This window comes from Orbicella faveolata, unplaced genomic scaffold (genome assembly GCF_042242905.1).
Source record: "Orbicella faveolata isolate gen_17 unplaced genomic scaffold, um_ofav_v1 contig_25, whole genome shotgun sequence".
NCBI classification, from domain to species: domain Eukaryota; kingdom Metazoa; phylum Cnidaria; class Anthozoa; order Scleractinia; family Merulinidae; genus Orbicella; species Orbicella faveolata.
Window position 1 is genome coordinate 28,454,070 of NW_028301553.1, and position 20,522 is coordinate 28,474,591.

Sequence of the window (20,522 nt, forward strand, 5' to 3'; positions counted from 1 at the left end):
AAGCCCATCTGCCAGTAAACCAAAAACTACATCCTGTTATGAGTCCTCCGGATGTAAGTCCCGTTCTAGTTTTCCTAATTCTGAATTTGTTCTATTATGTTTTAAAGGTTTTTACCAGTGAATGAAAAACCTATTTTTACCGGATAGTTGCACAAATTCTCGCGCGCTCATAACACTGTCAAAGTAGTCTGCGGATCCACTTGGCTATCGCCTCGTGGATCCACAGCTACTTTGACAATGTTATGACGAAATTCATGATCATTAACGAGACAGACGCATGAACAACGGACGTCCATTTTAATTCGACCAACCAAGAGAAAATGAGAAAATGAGGTCCCTCAGTTTCTCTTGGACCAACTTGAGCAGCTATAGCTCGCTTCGAAACGGTTTTCTATTCCGATTCTAAGCCCCTCGGTTTATAAGCCCATCAAAAAGCCCTTACGAAAAAATTCCAGGGCTTTAAGCGGCAGTTTACGGTATTTGTAGGGTAATGTTCGGGTCCTCTCCGGGGTTCTTAAAAATTTTGTTCCAGTCTGTCGCATTGAATCAAATCGGTGATTCTAGAAACTGGAACCTGGGTACTAACATTTCGGAGAGGATTTCGTACATGCGCAGTATCATTTTTCCCCAGAATTCTTTGTGGCTATCCTCCACGAATCTTTTGAGGACGTGGCGACAGAAGAAGGCTCCAAAATAGCGATAGTTTTGGCCTCTAAGAGGCCTGATTTACTGTAAAATAGGAATTGATAATCAAAATGGTAAGTTCATTTATCGTTCCCTACGTCTATGTACTTTTTACGCCCGAAAATCGAGTTATTGCATTGTTTAGTAACGGAACATTGAACTCATATGATGCCATGGGAAGACATTTTACACACATGTCAGACAATTAAAGATGTTTCATGGACGCTCTTTTCCCGAATGGGACAATTATTTTTCTCTTTGCAAGCAAACATTCTTGGGATATTGTTAGTTTCTCGTTGAACCACTAAAAAGATAAGTGAAAATGATGAATCACCATTCAAATAAAAGTTTAATAATTATGAGCTTAAGTTAAAGATCATTGCTTCGGCGCAGGCTAATTTTGTCGCGGAAACAAGTGATCAGATTATTTTACTTTTAACGGTTTTGTTTGCAGGTTCTTCTCGCTGCAGCAATATGCACCAAAACAGGGAAAGGTATGCGGGCCTTTTCTATTTGTATATTTCGTGTTATAGATGTGCTTTGTTGGGGGTTATTTGCTTTAATTAAAACTTGTACACTTATTGGCTTTGCCTGAATGACAGTATTTCTAGGAAAATTTTGCTCAACTATTATACTGTTTATATACGGAGAGCAGTGATATATATGTGAACAATATTACAATACATGTATATGAGGTTTAAGTTCACATACATGTAATTTATATACACATGTATACTCTTTATGCACTCATAATAGTATCACTGGCAATTACATAAAATCGTAAACTTTATTTGGCATCCTACTCCACAGCTATTGTGTCACGTCAGTTTGTAGAAATGACACGATCACGTGTGGAGGGTCTTCTCGCTGCATTTCCAAAACTGATGAATACTGGAAAACAGCACACGTTTGTTGAAACGGAAAGTGTCAGATATGTGTACCAGCCACTTGAGAAACTCTACATGCTTCTCATCACCACTAAAGCCAGCAACATTTTAGAAGATCTAGAGACTTTGAGATTATTTTCTCGTGTGGTAAGAAGCAGTGCATTATTATCATATCTCATTAATGTAGTAGCTACTGTAATGATCCAAAGGTATTGACCCATGTGGCTTTCAGGTCCTGTCCACACTATGCCGGAGACATCTGAAGACACAGCTTTATTTTGATGGTTAGGTTAACCATTCATATTAATCTCTCATGAAAACAGAGCTTTTCGAAAACTGGAGGAATTTTGAAAATGCTGACTTTGTATTTTAGTGTAGATGGAAAACATTTTGAAAACAGAGTTTTTCGAAAATAATGATGTTACGATGATCATGTGATTTCCCTGTATGAGTTTTCCTCAAACACAGGTCCAAAATGATCAGTGATTATTGCATTTTCAAATTTCTCTGGCATAGTGTGGACGGAAAACATTTAATGCGTTTTCAGATTTTGTATTTAGCAGTTTAGTATTTTCAAGGGGTTGTGATTTGGTTAGCGCAAAAATGCACTAAAAATTTGTAAGCAGGCACACCACCAGTATTTAAAATGTTTGCTTACACATATTACTTAGTTTTGCAAAATGGAAAAATTGTCATCTGTAACAATAGTTATGATTAAATTAGACACCAAATAGAATTGAAGTTTTTAAAATTAATTTGTTGTATTTAAAAGCTGAATGTTGTCGTTAAGTGATATCTTTATCAGTTGTAAGATTTTGTTTAACAAGTTAGTAACCTGTCATCATTCCTGTTTTCAGATTCCAGAATACTGCAAAGTTATGGAAGAATCTGAGATAGTAGAGAATGCCTTCTCACTTATCTTCGCTTTTGACGAGATTGTTGCTCTTGGCTATCGCGAAAATGTAAATCTTGCACAAATCCGAACATTTACTGAGATGGACAGTCATGAGGAGAAGGTGTTCCGTGCTGTGAGAGAGGCAAGTTTCAATTTAACTTGATGTGTGGGAGAGTAAGATTAGCCATGACAGGCCTTTTCCGAGTTGCCGTTTGCCTCTGTGTCAGAACAAGGCTTGGTGCAAACCATTCATGTGAAAATGAGTTTCACCTGCAAGTTCATTTTCATGTAAATAAATCTAATTTTCTTGTGAAAGGTTTTGCACAAAGACTTGTTTTGAAACAGAGGTACAAGGAAAGTTGAAAATGGCCTGTTATGATATCTCTCATCTACTGCACTGGCTGTGATTGGTCAATTTAGTGGGCTATATTCTACTGTACCACTCTCTAAAATTTGAAGTCGTCTTTCCTGCGAATAAGTCTTATGACTTATAAGCGAGTGTTCTTGGCTTGACATTAACCCGTAATCTAGTCTGTAACATCAGGGTATACAGCTGTACATTGTTTTTGTAACTTACTTTACAGCTGAGACCAAGTTTATCTTGTCAGGGGTTTCTCAGAATGCAGTCTTTACACTTAAGATATATTTTAAGCACAACTCCTTACACTTTCTATACAATGTAAACATTATTTTAGAACCAAATGCGTGAAGCCAAAGAAGAGATGAAAAAGAAGGCAAAAGAGTTACAGGCTGCCAGAACAGCTGCCACAAAAGGCAAAGGTTTCAAAGGAAATATGGCAGGATTTGGAGGTTTTGGCGGTGGAGGTCGTGATTCAGCTGTCCCTGTGGTTAATGATGTTACTGTTGTTGATCCTACACCTCCAAAACCATCTTATCCCACAAGGTAATTTACTCTACAGTCCTCTTAGATTGTCAGGCATTTGTTTGAAGTTATTTTACTATTATAAGCAGGTCCACATCAGCCTTTTGGCTGCTGATTCAATATTGTTCATTCAATCTTGTAATTATAAACCTGCTCTAACAAATCAAGGATTGATTGATTGATTGATAGCTGGAAGAATTAAAAAGTGAAAACAACATTTTATGAATTGGGCTAGGCATCTTTAACCCTGATTCAGAGGCCATTAGGATATTGACTGTCGTGGTCTACTTTGTAATCCATGTTTATCACGACCATATCTTGTGATTGTGTAATGGTGTCAAACAGGTGATCACAAGCTGAGATACATCGTTAGAAACATACAGTCAAATGCTGCTTCCAATGCTGCTAAGATTTTTGGCAATCCGATTTTCGTTGGCTTCTGTCTAACTTCATCAGAGTCAAATTCTCCCAGCTAGTAAAATCAGTAAGCAGATTGTTTATATTGATCCAGAACGGCTGGCACTGGAAAGGCAATGAAGTTAGGAAGTAAATCAAAGGATGTTGACAGCTTTGTGGACAAGTTGAGATCAGAGGGTACAGGTGAGAATAGTAAACAATTTAATCACCAAACGTTCAGTGCATGTCCCATAAAACCTCATTTTTGCTTAGAAATGTGTTTGATGCAGTAAATCATCATTGCATCAGTAAGCACATGTCCACTCACAGTCCAGTCAACATTTTTAAAATTTAGTCAGATTTTGTCGTTAAGTTACTTCCCACGTTCAGGGGTGTCTTTCAGGGAAAACTTCATACACGCTCCGGTTTCAATAAAAACCCTAACAAACTATATATCAGAAGAAGGCTTCATAAATTTAGTTTATGAGAAAAATATGATTCAAGTGAGTTTTTCTTTTACAGTGCGTTTACTGAAACCGAGGCCACCCAGACAATGAAAACCAATCAGATGGCACAACTGAAACAATAGATTCAAACATTTTCAAATCCAGCCAGCAAATGTACCTACAGTATAAGCACGATAACAAATAGATCACATGATTTATTGACTTTATTTCAAAATGCATTTTTTTCTAAATAACTTGACCGTTTTTTGAGATTTGTACATGTAACTTTTACTTTTGTAAACATTAGGTAAAATGATTGACTTCAATTTTGTCAAATAAAAGGAAAAAATTTTTTTTCGGGGAGGGGCTCGTGAAGGTGGGAAGTAATCTTAAATTTAATACGATAATTTCCACTTCGTTTCTAAAAGTGGCTCCCAAATGATGGTTTCAAAACAGCAACCTTTTCCTTCAAAGTCAAACTCTAGAAACACTGTCTAGGTAGATTAGTTGGGGCAGATTAGTCCTTATAAAGGGCATGTTCATGTATATTGTAAACTGTTTGTTCTGTATGAGTGAAAGAGGAACTACCGTAACTCAGTTGGATCAATACTCTTGTTCTTTCAGATGTAGTAAGTTCCAAGACAAAATTAACTTCAACTGCAAAGACCACAACAACACCATCAGTCCAAATGGGAAGGTAAGATAGATTTGTCTTGAACATGTGTCTTGTTAAGCCCTGGCCAAACGGACTTGCAAGTAGAGGCAAGTTGAAAACTTGGGTCTACTTGCGAGTCCACTTGGCCAGGGCCGAGAGCACAGTAACGCTGGAAAATGTCACATGATTGTGCAGACAGACAGACAACCTTTATTTATACACAATTAAAATTTAAAGTTTAGTAGCTTATAGAGTCATGCAAAACATGCCGTAATAAAGTTGAAATTAAATTAGACTTCATACCAAGTTATAAAATTTAATTAAACCAAACAAATTAAATTAGATTAAACAAAGGCAAAGATATGGCATATTGATTTATTTTCTAATTCCAGCGTCCACGTAAAGGTTGACGAGAAGATAACATTGACTGCAGGAAGAGATGGTGGTCTGCAGAACATGGAAATCAGAGGTCTTGTACTTCTGAGAGTGGCAGATGCTCAGTTTGGAAAAATACGGCTTAGCTTGGAAAACAATGACGACAAAGGATTCCAAATGCAGGTAAGTTTCATGATTTAAATAGTATTTGCATTGATCCAACAGTCAGTTTCAGGTGTTTTATAGCAGTGTGCAAAAAATGTGTAACTTGCACACTTGTGAAAAATTTGGCGGGATGCACAATCGTGAAGTCACTCATGTACATTGTTTTGCAAGAAATAAAACTCAAAAATATAAAAGAAAATGCAAAACAGAACTTTTTAAGTGAAGCTTATGTGTACTGTTCATTTCTAAAAAGGAAAACAAAGGTTTAAGTAAGACACTTGAGTCTGTTGTTCACATGAGGCAAAGAAACTTCTCTGTATCATTGCAAATACAGCAGTTTTAAGTCTCCATCTTTCGCAAGTTATCCTCTTTCACTTGTAAAGCCATTAATCAGGGCCAAGATCTCAAAAACCCTCACATGAAAATGTTGAAATTACATGTACAGTAAATAAATAGCTTACCAGTAAAATATGGGAACTCTTGAAATATGTGCAAGGTTTGCAATAGGAAGTCCAATGATGTTTCCCTTTCAAAGCCCGATGTTAACAGTCTTGTTAGTTCTGAATCTTGTAAAGCTGGGTCAGAGTGTTCTTCTAAGAGTTTGAATTCTTTGACATTTCAAATCCCCTGTGTTTTTCTAGGCTCCAAGCATAGTCAATCAAACTGAAAATCAGTCATCAATCAAACCCCAATCAAAGTCAGTCGAACCCAATCCATGGATTGAGTTTGATTGAATTTGGCAATCAAATGAAATGGAACTCAGGCAGAAATAATTGGATAATTGAACCCAATCAAACATTTGTTTTCCGAACTCTTGATTTTTGTATAACTGGTTCTGAAAATTAATAACAAGTTTTTGGAAGCTTGAGTTACTTTTAATAGTATAACATGTTTTACGTGTAAATTCCTGTTTTTCAGACTACATAGCATGACTGTTTGTTCAAACAAATTTATTCACTGAACACAATCAAACACAATCCATTGGATTGGATTGAATTGTGTGCAATTGAGTTTGATTGCAGAAGTCAATAAAACAGAATCTGATGGACTGGGTTCGATTTGTTCTCACACAAAGTTTGGTGTTTGATTTCATGTTCGATGCTGAACTCAATCAAACTCAATCCATGGAATGAGCTTGATTGAGTTTGATTTTTGAACATTCGATTGACTTCATGTATGCTGGGTAGGGTGTAAATTTTTATTTGAATTGTTGCTTTCAGACACATCCAAACATAGACAAGAAGTTATTCAGTCAAGAATCCATAATAGGCCTCAAGCAACCAAACAAACCGTTCCCTCTTAATTCTGAAATTGGTGTGTTGAAGTGGAGACTACAGAGTACAGACGAAGCACTAATGCCGTTATCAAGTAAGGCGACAATAATATTATATATTAGAAAACAGTCCTAAGAAAATATGTGCACTGATTGATTCGATAGAAACACAGAACTAGCACGAGCTGTTGACGTAATGATGACGCGAGCAAAGAGAATTTACATTGTGATAATCAAAGTTAACAAGATGTTTTCCTTTTTTTGTTGTGGTGTTTTCTAACAGAAGTAGAAAACATGTTCTCTGTGTTTCTATCAAGTTATAGAAACACTCATGAAAGTTTGGGAGAACTCGAAAAAGCTGTGGAAACACTTGCCTGCAGCTCATGTTCCCACAGCATTTCTCGTTCTCCCAAACTTCCACTCGTGTTTCTATAACTTGATAGAAACACGGTACATGTTTTCTATTTCTTAAGAATTACTATTGTTTAGAGGGTAAAGCCATGTGAACCTGTAAGTTGTTTGCTGGTTTTCATTTTTACTTTGTTATTTTATTTTCTTGGTGCACCTGTAAACTAGCTGATGTGTCTTGTAGTTCTTTGCGATGCACGGTTACCATTGATAGCTAAGTGTGCGACCAAGTAAAATAAACTATGTCTGTCTGTGTTTATGTCTATGTAGGCCTATCAGGGGTGTAGCCAGGATTTTTTCAAAGGGAGAGTCACTCTGTGTCAAAGTGAGGGTACTCAGCAGATTGTCATGTCGTTTTCGTCACCTGTTGTAGGTTGTTTGCTTAAAAAAGGTTCACGGGCACCTCAGGATCCCCCCCCCGCCCCCCCCCCCCCCGGCTACACCCCTGGGCCTATTCAAATTAAATTAGAATTTGAAAAGTTGATTTTAAAATAAGAAGGACAACCAAGGTAGCTGGTAGCATGCTGAGAACAAGCAAAATGCAGGACTTGCATTCAGTGTTTCAACCAGACTGTGCCATTGCAGGAATCCCACATTGCAATCCGAGATGGCCCCAGAAAAATGAAAAAAGGGCTAGATTGGCCCTTTCCTTTTACAAGGCTGCAGGCTTAACACAGGCATAGTAAAAGCCATCAGATAACTGTGGTAATGATTAATTTTAACACAAAGTGACAATGTTGATATTATGTGTTTGTTGCTCTTATCCCCCAGTCAACTGCTGGCCTTCAGAAAATGACGGACAGTGTGATGTCAACATAGAATATGAACTCCTCCAAGAAAATCTGGAGCTAAATGATGTTGTCATTTCAATCCCTGTCCCGTGAGTAGTTTACGTGCAATAACTTTGATATACTGTAATGCATATGTACACAGCTGTGATAACAAGGTGTCGATAAGGTTACCCACTACTCTTGCCCTCAAACAGTAGGCAACATGCCCCAATGCCGCGAGCCTTGAAAAACATTATACATGTAGGTTATTTGTGTCTATAACAAGGGCCTCCAGCAGTTTTGGGGAACAAGGGAATGCAATGTAATTCAGTATGATTGTTAATTTCAAGGGAACATAATATTATGATATTCTTTTGATAAATATGGGGGAACAAGGGATATCTCTTCTGTTGATGGGAACTCTGTAAAAATGTTTGGGAACGGCAAGTTACTAAGAGGGAAGTACTATGTGAATAGAGTAAGTCAAATTTTAAGGAATCAAGGGAACATGTAATTGTGTCCCCTCTCTGGGAACCCTACATAATGGACGAAAAGTGCCATCAGTAGCTTATTGTGACTGCTAAGGTTGTATACAGTAAAACATGTGCCCTCAGTAATAAGGCAAGTCAGTACAATCATTGCTTGATTTGTAAAAGTATGAGGAATATTAACAGAGTCCTTACTTTGGCCACTGATGAACGTGAGGTGGCTAATCATTTCAACTCAGACATTCTTTAAGATTAACTTTTAAGATACCTTGTATACATTGTATTTTTTAAATAAAGATTAAGAAGGTTTCCCTCCTCCATCAAAGGAACGAAAAAAGACACCACTATTTGAACAATTTGTTCTTAAAACACATACGAAGCAAAGAAGCAAATATGCCAGTTTTAAAAACGTTTAATTTCCATGGGGCAACTATTCCAAGACAAACGCTCTGTTGTCTTTTCTTCCACGTTCCAGTTCAAAAATGATATAGAGTTATTTTCACCTTTTTTCTATGAAAGGTGTGAAAGCCAAGTGTAAAATCTGAAAAAAAAAACATACAAAAACCCACTAAATGCAGATCAATCAATTTTTCAATTTCCTTTTTCTATAAGCTTGCTTGTTATTAGCAAAATTTTCATGACAGTCACTATGGGCTGATAGTGTCTCTCCACCAATGAACCCTATCCCATTACTGTGATCAATTTAAACCAATAAGAATTAGAGAAAACTAGTGGTGAACCATAATGATGCATAACTATTGTATTGCTATCGTTGTGTAGCTGAAGGAGTTTTAAATTGCAACATAAAGTTGTCACAAAAAAAGTTCTTGAAGTGAGGTACATGTAGTTGTATAGAATATAGCTGGCAGTTTTGAACATTGTTGTCACATAGGAACAATAACAACAAAATGCGATGTATAGGCTGTGACATTTCTGGTCCTACATGTAATCTAAATGCTGCCATTGTGTGTTGATTGCAGACATGGTGTTGGTGGACCAGTTGTAGGAGAAGTTGATGGCGAGTACCACTATGATCACAAGCATTCCTTACTTGAGTGGCAGCTGCCAGTAATCGACACATCAAACAAAAGTGGTAGCATGGAATTTAGCATTGCTGGACACCCTGGTGATTTCTTTCCAGTTTCAGTGACCTTCTCATCAAGAAAATCATACTGTGACCTTAAGGTAATTTTAACAGAACCTCTTTGTACTATGTAATAGATAACATTTACAGTCTTGACTGCCATGGAAAATTAAATTTTCAGCCTTGCTGCAGTTGACGTTCATGCAGCTATGAGCAACAATATGTAAAATACTCCCTGCTGTTCTCCTGTTGTTCTTATGGGCAGTGTCCTTGTACAGGAGTTGTTCCTTTAAATTGGGATGTGTTCTCTGATAGGAATGTCTTCTTTGTGGGAGGTTTCCCCTTCCAGGGGAAGTTCCTTATGGGAGGAAGGCTTTTAGGAAGATGGACATACATGAATATATTAAAATATATATTTTTTGGATTGTTGACTTGCTGGCCTTAAAGTTTCGACACCTTTTTGGATCCTGATTAAAAGCCTTAAGAAAGTAGGGGTTTTAATAACCCTTTCAGTTCCATTGTGACTAAACGATTTTGCAAGCTGGTGGTCTTTGCTCTTAAAGTCAGAGGAGTGTTCATCTGCAAACATGAACATCAATGGGTGGTATGGACGAAAAAACAGACTCCTTGCAGTCTACACGGGAAACTGCTGTCAGGTTGAGAAAGTGAAGGGTTTTGGTTATGACTTCTTTCAAATAGTTGTTGTGATCCTGTGCTAACAAATGTGAACATTTTTCATTTATTTTCAGATTACAGAGGTCACTTCAGTCGATGAAGAGAAGCCTGTCAAGTTTTCACAAGAAGTTGGGTTTTCAGTGGAAAAATATGAGATAGTGTAAAGCCTTGCAATGACTCTGCCTTAAATGCTGTAACTTATACCTCCTGTTTGGTGTCTTACAATGCCAGTGACAATCTGCACCAAAGGAATAATCTTAAATGCTAACAGACTTGGAGAGAAATGTCATATGCTGTCACTATTTCAAGTGGCTGAAATTAGTGCATGGAGGACTTTACAGGGGAAGGGATGGTAGATGAATATCTGAAATACGTGCGTAGTTGTTCGTATGTTAGATTATTCATTTCTAAGGGAAAGTGACAAGTTGATGAGAATCTTGTGTTTCGCAGAAAAACATCCCCACTTTCCAAATTTTCACTCGAATGATTGTTTGTAAAATAAATGGAAGATCTCCTCTTAGTTAAAATTATTTTAGTCTCCTCCCCAACTTTTTTCAGAGACTTGTGACATTATTATTATTCCCGTACTCCAAAACAAGCTGACACACAGGAAAGACCAACTGAGGCTGTGGGTGTAAATTAGAGTTTGTACTTTATTGAATCAAATAGTCAGAAACCAACAACTTTTCAGACAATTTTTTGATTAGAGAAGTTAAGTTGCAAAGCAACTTCACATTCCTTAGAGCCATCTCTTGTCATACCTATATTGCCCTCGAACATCACACAGTCATTCTAAGAGCACAAGAAATGTATGAGATTTAATTCTAAAATGACTCTATCTCAGTGTAAGTGAATGTTGTAGTTAGTCTTGCCATGCCTGTTGCGTGGTATTTTTATTGGGGAAGCAGGAAATTGACATCAATAATAAAGAGAGTATTAACATTGTACCTGTTGTTGATGTGTCTTATGTGTGTTTAAAGTGCCTATGAAGTAAAAAATAATTGCCACTTATTTGAAAGGCTTATCAAAGTAAAGAAGAATGGCATTTCCCTTTTTAGAATATCTTTTTTCGTTCTAGAAATATTTACGTTTTTGTAATATGCAAATGAGGAAAGTGATGACGTCATAGGTGGTTCCACTTGAACAGTAAAACACTGAATCAAGAATATCTCTAGAAATATTGGAGCAGTGTTCTTCAAACTTGGCACCACAAATGCGCATCACAAAAGAAACAGAATGACACCTGTGTTGCCATGGCAACACTTGGCTCCAGTCTCTTTCTGTGAAAAACCAAATATGCCAATTTGCAACCCTTCGAAAAGGGACAGAGGGTCATGCTGGGAACACACATGATTCCCATATTATCTTAACTCTCCCCATTAGATTGTTGGGAGTGGAAGATCCTTGTTTAAGATAAAATCTGGTAATGTTAGTTTTAATTAAAACAGGACCAGCGGCATAACTGTTGTCATGGCGATGGCACGACAGGTATCATTTTGTTTCTTTTGTGATGTACATTTCTGGTGCCAAGTTTAAAGAACACTGCGTTAATATTTCTAGAGATATTCTTGATTGAGTGTTGAACCGTTTTAGTGGAACCACCTATGACGTCATCACTTATAATACAAAAACGTGAATATCTCTAAAATGAAAAAAGATATTCCAGAAAGGAAAACGCCATTCTTCTTTACTTTGAAAAGCCTTTCAAATCAGCAGCAATTAGTTTTAACTTCATAGGCACTTTAAAGAATGGTAACCTCTACAGAAGATTAATTGACTGCCTGACAGACAAGACGATTGACAAAAACAGTTGGACGGATGGACTGAGCTAAGTTTTTGGCTTGTGTGCAGTACCTCCCACTTTTACAATCAAGTTCAGAACAATACACCATTGATAATAACTACTAGAGAATCAAAACATGGAATTATGTGTATATGACTTGCTTACTCGCAGGGGGTAGACTCTCCTGACATTTGGGTGGTGTGCAACATGTTTTTTGAATTGAAACAAAACTTTGTCCTTTGTCTTCTGTTATCTTATTTCAGTCTTGTCTCTTAAGCCCCAAAATATCGTTGGCCTGATAAAGGACAAACCTTATCCAGAAACTGTTTGGGTTGCTTCAAATTCCTCATAGTTATTCAATGGGTAAAATATAAAACTACACTTCCCAAGCCGGTTGAGTCAATGAAAAGCCTGAATTAATGATAAAAAGTATTTTCTTCAAATAGTAATAAGTGCTGACTAGAGTACACAAACAATACCTGACCTCGATTGTCTTGGGAGGAGGTGTTCAACAAGAAAACTGGATATATTTGGAAACCTTTTTTAGAGAGAACTGCATGAACCTCTCTACGCACCGGCTGCATTACCTTTAAAACATTCAACCAATCAGAATTTTGCCTCTTAGTTGTTTCCCATGCTCTCTTCTTGAGTAACACTTCACCGTCAGCAGAATTATTGCTCAGCGGATTTTTTCATACCCAGTCTACTCTCTGCCCAAAAAGAAAAGATGGCGTCCAGTTTGGCAAACCTTTAGGATTGCTTGTAATATTATTGGAAATTTCCTTTAAAATGGATCTTTTCAAGGTAGATCGGTACATGGGAGATGATGAAGATGAGTGTGTTCAACGGGATGAAACTTCAAGACTTGCCCAATTACAACGTGTCATCGCAGATCGAAAGAGAAAAAGGCAATCTCTGGATCATGAAGAAAATAACCACGTGAGTTCGAACAGCATGGAAATTTTGAGCCTCAAAAAGCTAAAGTCTGACGCGCAAGAAGAAGTAAGCTTACCTAAGAAAGCCAAGGAAAAGAAAACAAAACATGCAAAAGAAAAATCAGACAAGAAAAAGAAGAAAAGGTCTCCAGAGGAAGGTACATCAATGGACGATGTTACGGAGCTTTCTGTTGAATCTGACATCTCGACGGATAATTCAGAAGGGAATAAAGTGACTAAAGTTACGAAAAAGAAGGATGCGAAAAGATACAAGAATAAAGGTGTGTCAAAAGAGGAAAGAATGTTAAACAATGAAAGAAATAGTGAGCATAAACCAGACGACATTACTCAAGAAAAACAAGATAGCCTAGAGGAAACTCTAGGGGAAACACCAGAAGGCAACAGTAAAGGAACAGGATTTACTGTTATCGGAGGTCAGAAAAAAGACAAAGAAGTCAAAAAAGTGCAGAGAGTATTGCCTGACTGGCTTGCTAAACCTACAACTATCAATTCTGACTTAAGCAGAAATTTGATTCCTGTAGAAAAAATTCCTTACTTGGCTGCACATATAATCAGAAAATTGCAACAGCATGATATAAATCACTTATTTCCTGTTCAGAGTGCCATGATCCCTGCCATACTATCTCAGATGGAAACTAACAGTTGTTTTGGCATTGGTGGTTATCAACCTAGTGACATATGTGTGTCGGCACCCACTGGAAGTGGCAAGACTCTTGCATATGTGTTACCTATTGTGCAGAGTCTGTTAAGAAGGGTGGTATGTCACTTGCGAGCCTTGGTCATCCTTCCCACTAAAGATCTTGCAAACCAGGTCAAACAAGTTTTTGAAATGTTTACTGAGGGAACAAACTTACGGGTGGGACTGGCTTCTGGATCAAAATCTTTTGCTAAAGATCAGGAACAGCTTGTTAATCCTAGGTGAGGTTTGCTTTTTCTTAATGATGATGATTTGTCCATCAGGAGATCAGGTAACCAGAAAATACTGACCCTCAGTCTGCTGTTCCCCACTGCAGACAGGGTCCATGGACTACCCCAGGGCTGGGTTCACAAACCCCTTCTAAGGACCACTTCTAAAATAAAATGATAAATAATAAGTAAAGATCTGACTTACTGGTTTTGTCGATAGACCACTCATGTCAGCTTGTGGTACCATAGAGGAGGCCTGTAGGGTAGTCTGTGGACCTAGTTCATATTGGGGGTCTAAAGACTAAAGCTCGGTATTTTGGGTTACCCTAGGGGATTGTTACTTTATGAACTTACAGTAGTCTTTGCATTATTTCAGCTCTTGCGGCAGTAGCAGCCGTGTTGATATTCTCATCTGTACGCCTGGGAGGTTAGTTGATCACATCTCGTCAACTCCAAACTTCACTCTTCATCATGTAAGGTTCCTAGTGATTGATGAAGCTGACCGTCTCTTGGATCAGTCTTATCATGGCTGGCTCAGTAAAGTACTCAAGGCTGCTTATCACAGGCAATCTACAAGTGGTGTCTTCAAGAATGACAGGTTTGGTGTGCATTACAAGCTGATAAATCGATACAACATATCAAACAGGCATTTGCCACAGTATTTTGTCATCATCTGGGTGAGTGTAGTACAGGAAAGGACTGTTGTTGGTGACTGATGTTTTGATCAAGTTGATCATTCAGAACAAATTATCGTAAACATCCAGTAAATTTAGGTGTTCAAAGTATCAGTCAACGAGTCCTTACAAAGGAAGAATTAGTCTCACCAGGATGATAACACTAGACAAAGTATTATTCATTCAAAAGCATTGTGCCCTCCATACGAATTGCAGAACAACTGTAAATGCTAGGTCTTTTTCCTTAAGTAGCATTTAAGCAAAGTTTATTTAATCATTACCGAGTACTTCAAAATATTGTGTCCTCAATTGCAGGCCTGTCTCTTGTAGCCTCCAAACGATCAGGAGTCCCCCAGGATTGCATACTGCAGCTAGTTTCGCCAGTATCCAGCTTCCCTTACAGAAGTTGTTGTTCTCAGCAACAATGACACACAGCCCTGAAAAGCTTGCTCCTCTGCAACTGTATCAACCAATCTTGTTTACTGTGACAGCAAGTGTCAATCAAACAAACAACAGTGGAGAATCTACTGCAGGTACAAGATGTCTCATGCTGTGTCATCTTAACATTTGTGAAGTTAATTTCTATTATACTCTATCAAATATTTTCGCTTGTGCGCGATTGGTCTAAACGTGCCATGTGACTGAATATTCCCCAACCAAAACTGGGGAATATCCGAGAATATTCCCCAGTTTTCAAAACTGCACGTATTGCAAAAAATATTTGAAGGATAATAAACACACTAGCCTCCATTTGGGGCAAAAATATGCTCGGATATTTGTCCTTGGACATTATCTGTTCCTCAAAGCTCACAGTTTTCCACAAGCTATGATCTCAGAAAACTGTTCACTTCTCGGAACAGATAATGTCCGCAGACAAATATCCTAGCATATTTTCGTGCCAAATGGAGGCTATTGTTTATATATACTACAGTTATTATATGGCCATGTCTCACATGGACTGGGAACTACCGAATTTATGAATTTGATTGGCTGAAATTGATATTGGCCTCGATGTAGACTTTCCCATCTAAACCAGCATCTAGACCAGTTACATTTTGCAATGAAAAAGTTGCAAACTAAAATACAAAAATATTGACTATTTTCTTTTTTAAATGGAGAGGCCAAAAAGCCTGATAAGAAAGAAAGGTAAAAAGGACAAGCAAACTTTGACAGATTTAAGTTCAGCTCATTGCCGTTCACTAGCAAAATACCAGTTACATTAAACAAATTAAATTTTTCTTGTTTGCCATATGATAAACATTTTGTCAACCAGGCTTAGTCAGTCTATATTGAAGAATCTTGACCTTAGTCAAGTGTACAAACCTTACTGCATTTGGTCTGTACTTACAACCTTGGTCACGATTCTTCCATACAGACCTCCTGCTCGCTTAATAAGAGCTAAGTAATATATACTACTTTAATTTCTTGAAAAAAATACTCTCGGGCTGTTTGACTACAGCTCAACTGTCCTCAGCTCTCCTTAGCCCAGAGATAAGTATTGTAGATTCAAGCAGAGAAACTTCAAACATTTTACTTAGCGATGGCAGTACAGTCAGTTATTAGCCCATGTACATCTAGTGTAACTGATCTACAAACACTCAAAAATCTATTAATCTATAATAATTATACATTTTTTTTTGTTAGTCCTTTATACTGTAAAGAGGTACACAGCAGCTTGACTGACTTATTTCCAGATGTGAAATCATAACATTTAGTCAAAATATGTTTAAATTTTCAATGTTCTGTAGCTCCTGACTGTCTTAGTGGCTATATACATTTATTTTTGTTCAAAAGAAACTCAACACTGTCCAAACTGACCATTCATTTTACGTTAATTAGGAATGTCACAAATATGTGTTTGTAATAATTTGTGTTTTCGGTTATCTACGTGCATTAAACTTCTGTGTGATTGCTTAATTTCCTTAGATGCGACAACAGCTGGTCGTTACAGCATTCCCGAAGGATTATCAGAATATATGACAGTGTGTAACAATGGAGAGAAGCCTCTAATGGTGTTGTACTTTTTAACCCAACTGAAGTTTCAGCGAGTTTTGTGTTTTGCATCTTCCCTGGAGGCTACCCACAGGTAATGCATGTAGTTGTGTTTCAAACTGACATCATCCCAACTTCTGAGCTCTTGCACCTTAGCAGCTCTTAAAGGAGCTATGTCACGGTTTGCACATCTTGAAAAGTTTAGCCTAAATTTTTCAATTTTATCATTTGTAATCAATTTTAATCTTCTCCATCATTAACCATCCTTGTTTCATTACAGTTTGTTATTGTCTCTGGAGTTTTTCTGTCTTTGCAAACTACTATTTTCAGGTTTTCTTCAGTTTTGAGCTAATTTGCTAGTCAGTCAAAACAACTCAAAATGCCCTTAAAAAAACAAAAATCCATAACTGACAGAATTCTCCAGCATTCATTGGTCTACAGCTAAAGTCGATGAAAGTATACCATGAAAATGTAGTGCGACCCAAAATGATTTTCAGATTTTTTTATTGTTGCAACATTTTCCAGTAAACAGAAACCAGAGTGTTGTGAAATGTAAATTGGGACTTTTGGGATGAAATTTCTGAAAAAATCCTGTTGGTCTCAAGGGGAAAAAGTGATTTTTTGCGACATCGCTCATGCCCACTTTGGGATTTTGCATTGATACGCCAGCAAAATTTAAACGTTGTATTTAAAAACATAGATAAACCACTTTTTTTCTCCAGGGGTCTACTTTCTAGGCATTCTCCTAACATCAGAAAACGTCCAAAGTTGTCTTCTGACAGTTTTGTGACGTTGTTACTACATGTAGTATGGTCAAGAGATTGATTTTCTATTGCTATGGTTGATTAGATAGGAAAATGTGGTTGGTTTGTCTGACAGTCCTGTTTGTAGGTCAAGTAATTTTGCGTAGTCCTTTAATATAGGAAGGCATGGTGGTGTTATGGTTAGTGTGCTCAAATCCAGATCAAGCGGTCTGGGTTCAAGCCCTGGCCATGGATATTGTGTTGTGTTCTAGGGTAAGACACTTTACTCTCACAATGCCTCTCTCCACCCAGCTGTGTAAATGGATACTGGCGAATTTAATGCTAAGGGTAACCCTGCGATGAACTAGCATCCCATCCAGGGGGGAGTAGAAATACTCCTAGTCGCTTCATGCTACATAAACCGGGATACGCTCCGGCCTGATGGGCCTGTTGGCTCGTATGCAGACTTCATCCTTAAATTAAACGTTAATAAATTGTCATTTTCTGTAGACTTTATCTACTCGTGAAGCTGTATGGTGGTGTACAAGTTGCAGAATACTCCTCAAGTTTGACTCCTAGGCAGAGAAAAGGAATCTTACGCGACTTTAAAATCGGCAAACTACAACTTCTTATCTGTTCCGACGCCATGGCGAGGGGAATGGACATACAGGATGTGTCATACGTCATAAGTTATGACGTACCCAACTACGTCAGAAGCTATATTCACCGTGTGGGGAGGACAGCGAGAGCGGGAAATAAAGGTAAACTGGGTTTACGCTCTTGTGAGATGTGAGAACTGAATGGTATTATTTGTTGACACATGTACGAAAGTACCCGGATGATAGTCGTACGCGTCATTTAAGTGAGATGGCGGGAAAACGTCCTCAGACGCGCCGCCGCGTGTAACAAAAGCTTCGGGATAGATTGCATCAATATTTTCTAGTTTTTACAAAATTTGTAGAAAAAAAGAAAAGAAAGTCAAAATGCTACAATGCAATCCGACATAAGCAAGCAAAGAATGCAACTTTCCCCGCTTATTATTGGAAGTTCAGTTTCCTAATTTCCATGTTGTATTCTCAGGCCCCATCCACTCTACGCCGGAGAAATTTGAAAAACGCAGCTTATTTTCTACGGTTAGGCCTACCGTCCACACTAATCCGTCACGAAAACGGAGCTTTTGGAAAGCGGTTTTCAAACCGGAGGAATTTGAAAACGCCGGCTTGCGTTTTAGTGTGGACAGAAAACATTTTGAAAACGGAGCTTTTCGGAAACGATGACATCACGATGACATCACGATGACATCATCATGTGATTTCCCTGACTGAATTTTCCTCAAACACAAATCCAAAATGACCAATGATTGTTGCGTTTTCAAATTTCTCCTGCGTAGTGTGGACGGAAAACATTTGATGCGCTTTCACTCCCGTTTTCAAATTCTCCGGCTTAGGGTGGACGGGGCCTCAAATGCCACAGAATATACAATGAATTGCATACGACAATCCTCTAGAACAAAATAGAACAAGCGTTTTGGGCACGAAGTTTCAGGATAACAAGAATTCAAGTGAATCTTTTAGTCTCTATATTTTTTCTCTTTTTTAGTAATATTTTTTCCTCTCGCCACTTTTGGTCAGACTCGTATTCAGTCGCTGTTAACGTGTTTTGGAAAGAGAAGATTAGATACTAGGGTCGTGTGGGGTTTCATGGGAGGGGTCGAAGGAAATATAACGTTGTTATTTTTTTTCCTGCCTCTTTCCATAAATCCTCGCGCGTTGCACTCGATCCAGACCGCTTTCCCTTTGAAACAATCCAATCTGACCCGTAAATAGCGACTGGGTACAAGTCTGACTTTTGGTGTTTATTTCGTTAGGAACGGCCATTACTCTTCTCCATAGCGACGAGGTGCACCATTTTAAAGAACTAATTCAGAAGATAGACCGCGAAAAGATTGCCAAATACAACATCAAAGATGAGAAACTACAGTCAATGGTAGAAAAATATCAAGACACGCTTGAGAGACTACGAGATGCTGTGAAGTTAGAAAGTCAAAAGAAAAGTCAACAGAAAGGGAGACATGAAATTATAAAATTATTAGAAGAACAGTTGATGAGTAATGTGCTTCAAAGAAACTGAAGAAAACAAGTAGTCTCGTAAAATATTTGCTGTAAAATACATGGATTTGTGCGTTTTGTGGAACAGTCACATTTTAGATTGAATATTGCATTATTAACAGATTTTTCTGGCGAATATGAATAAAATAATCATTAATTTAGATGGATTTGTCTTATTTGGTTCTTAGTTTAAAAAAGTGTTTTAATGCAAGCTAACAAGGAATTTCGCATAAACGTTGTGAGAAGATTGAGGAAAACAGGAAGTACTTGTTTTAGACTGGTTTCATTTTTGACCGGTGAATTGCCATAGCAACTTGCGAGTTGAAGTGGGTGGTAAGATTATGCACCAGATATGCAAATGAGGGGTCTTTCTATCGTCCGTCAAGTTTCTGTGGTAATTCTGCCGACCAGTAGATAAGGCTAGTGAAGTCACTGGGTTAGTCAATATTGCGTCCGCATATATCATTTTACATTTCTTGATTAACGTATTACGTAACTGCGATTGTTGTACGAAAAATGGAGACTTGTTTTGTTTGCTTGTTCATTTGACATTTTAATGAAAGTTTCAATCTGAAATTAACGGTAAACTACGAATAAGGTTTTTGTTCTTTCCAGGGGGAAGAGGGCGGGGTCACTGTTTTTAGCGGCTGTTTATCGAGCCCGTAACTCATTTCACAGGACTCGCTTTGATGCTGAGGCAAAAAAAAATTTCGATCTTTGACAAAGGCGAACTTTTATCTTTTTATCCATTTTTTTTCTTTTATAATTTACTGATTGTATTAGAGCTACACGCATTTCTTTAAGATTGCTCGACGTGTTCTCAAGGGTGATTCATGGAATGTAGATACTATTAATAATCATTTCGATTTTCAAATAAACAATGGATAGGCCTATATCGGTATATAAAAATTCTAACTTGACTCCGAGGCTTAGGGCAATAAAACAAAAGAAATTAATTAACTATCCGTCATCCTCGATGCGATTTCTTTTGTTTTATTCCCCTAAGCCTAGGACCCAAGTTCGAATTTTGCATGCAGCTTTTTTTGTCACCATACTTTCTCGCGAGAAAGAACGCTGCCGTCGAAGTCGTTCAAGCTACGGACCCAGGATTTCAAAGAGCATGGGTTTACAAAGCTTCCCTTGAAGACAAACAGCATTTAGAAACTCCTTGTGGGTGATCAAATTCACCAGCTTGTCCAGTTTTGTTGCGGAAAAGCGAGTTAATTTTCGACCCAACAGTTTGAACAAGAAGTACTCGGGGCAGTGATGCAAACCA

General features: G+C 37.8%; 2 protein-coding genes across 2 annotated transcripts; both read left to right on the plus strand.

The window, feature by feature from the left end:
* Positions 1 to 629: 629 nt before the first annotated feature.
* LOC110041457 (coatomer subunit delta-like) lies at positions 630 to 10,611 on the plus strand. The gene is made up of 12 exons (XM_089293910.1): positions 630 to 758; positions 1,139 to 1,178; positions 1,495 to 1,718; positions 2,429 to 2,608; positions 3,162 to 3,370; positions 3,861 to 3,949; positions 4,816 to 4,888; positions 5,239 to 5,404; positions 6,607 to 6,754; positions 7,839 to 7,947; positions 9,306 to 9,510; positions 10,159 to 10,611. Exons 1-12 carry the CDS (start codon positions 756 to 758, stop codon positions 10,246 to 10,248), a joined length of 1,536 nt encoding a protein of 511 aa, XP_089150036.1. The 5' UTR covers positions 630 to 755; the 3' UTR covers positions 10,249 to 10,611.
* Positions 10,612 to 12,467: 1,856 nt separating this feature from the next.
* LOC110041412 (ATP-dependent RNA helicase DDX51-like) lies at positions 12,468 to 19,407 on the plus strand. The gene is made up of 6 exons (XM_020746686.2): positions 12,468 to 13,741; positions 14,106 to 14,327; positions 14,719 to 14,936; positions 16,330 to 16,489; positions 17,649 to 17,899; positions 19,006 to 19,407. The coding sequence occupies exons 1-6, from the start codon at positions 12,657 to 12,659 to the stop codon at positions 19,266 to 19,268; spliced, it is 2,199 nt and encodes a 732-aa protein (XP_020602345.2). The 5' UTR covers positions 12,468 to 12,656; the 3' UTR covers positions 19,269 to 19,407.
* The last annotated feature ends 1,115 nt before the right edge of the window (positions 19,408 to 20,522 follow it).

Bases quoted from the DNA above. Each gene is read 5' to 3' on its own strand.
- LOC110041412 (XM_020746686.2), top strand. From the start codon at position 12,657: ATGGATCTTTTCAAGGTAGATCGGTACATGGGAGATGATGAAGATGAG. The intron at 13,742-14,105 runs GTGAGGTTTGCT...GCATTATTTCAG, and splicing joins GAACAGCTTGTTAATCCTAG to CTCTTGCGGCAGTAGCAGCC. The intron at 14,328-14,718 runs GTTTGGTGTGCA...CCTCAATTGCAG, and splicing joins GGTGTCTTCAAGAATGACAG to GCCTGTCTCTTGTAGCCTCC.
- LOC110041457 (XM_089293910.1), top strand. The intron at 1,719-2,428 runs GTAAGAAGCAGT...TCCTGTTTTCAG, and splicing joins TGAGATTATTTTCTCGTGTG to ATTCCAGAATACTGCAAAGT. The intron at 6,755-7,838 runs GTAAGGCGACAA...CTTATCCCCCAG, and splicing joins AGCACTAATGCCGTTATCAA to TCAACTGCTGGCCTTCAGAA.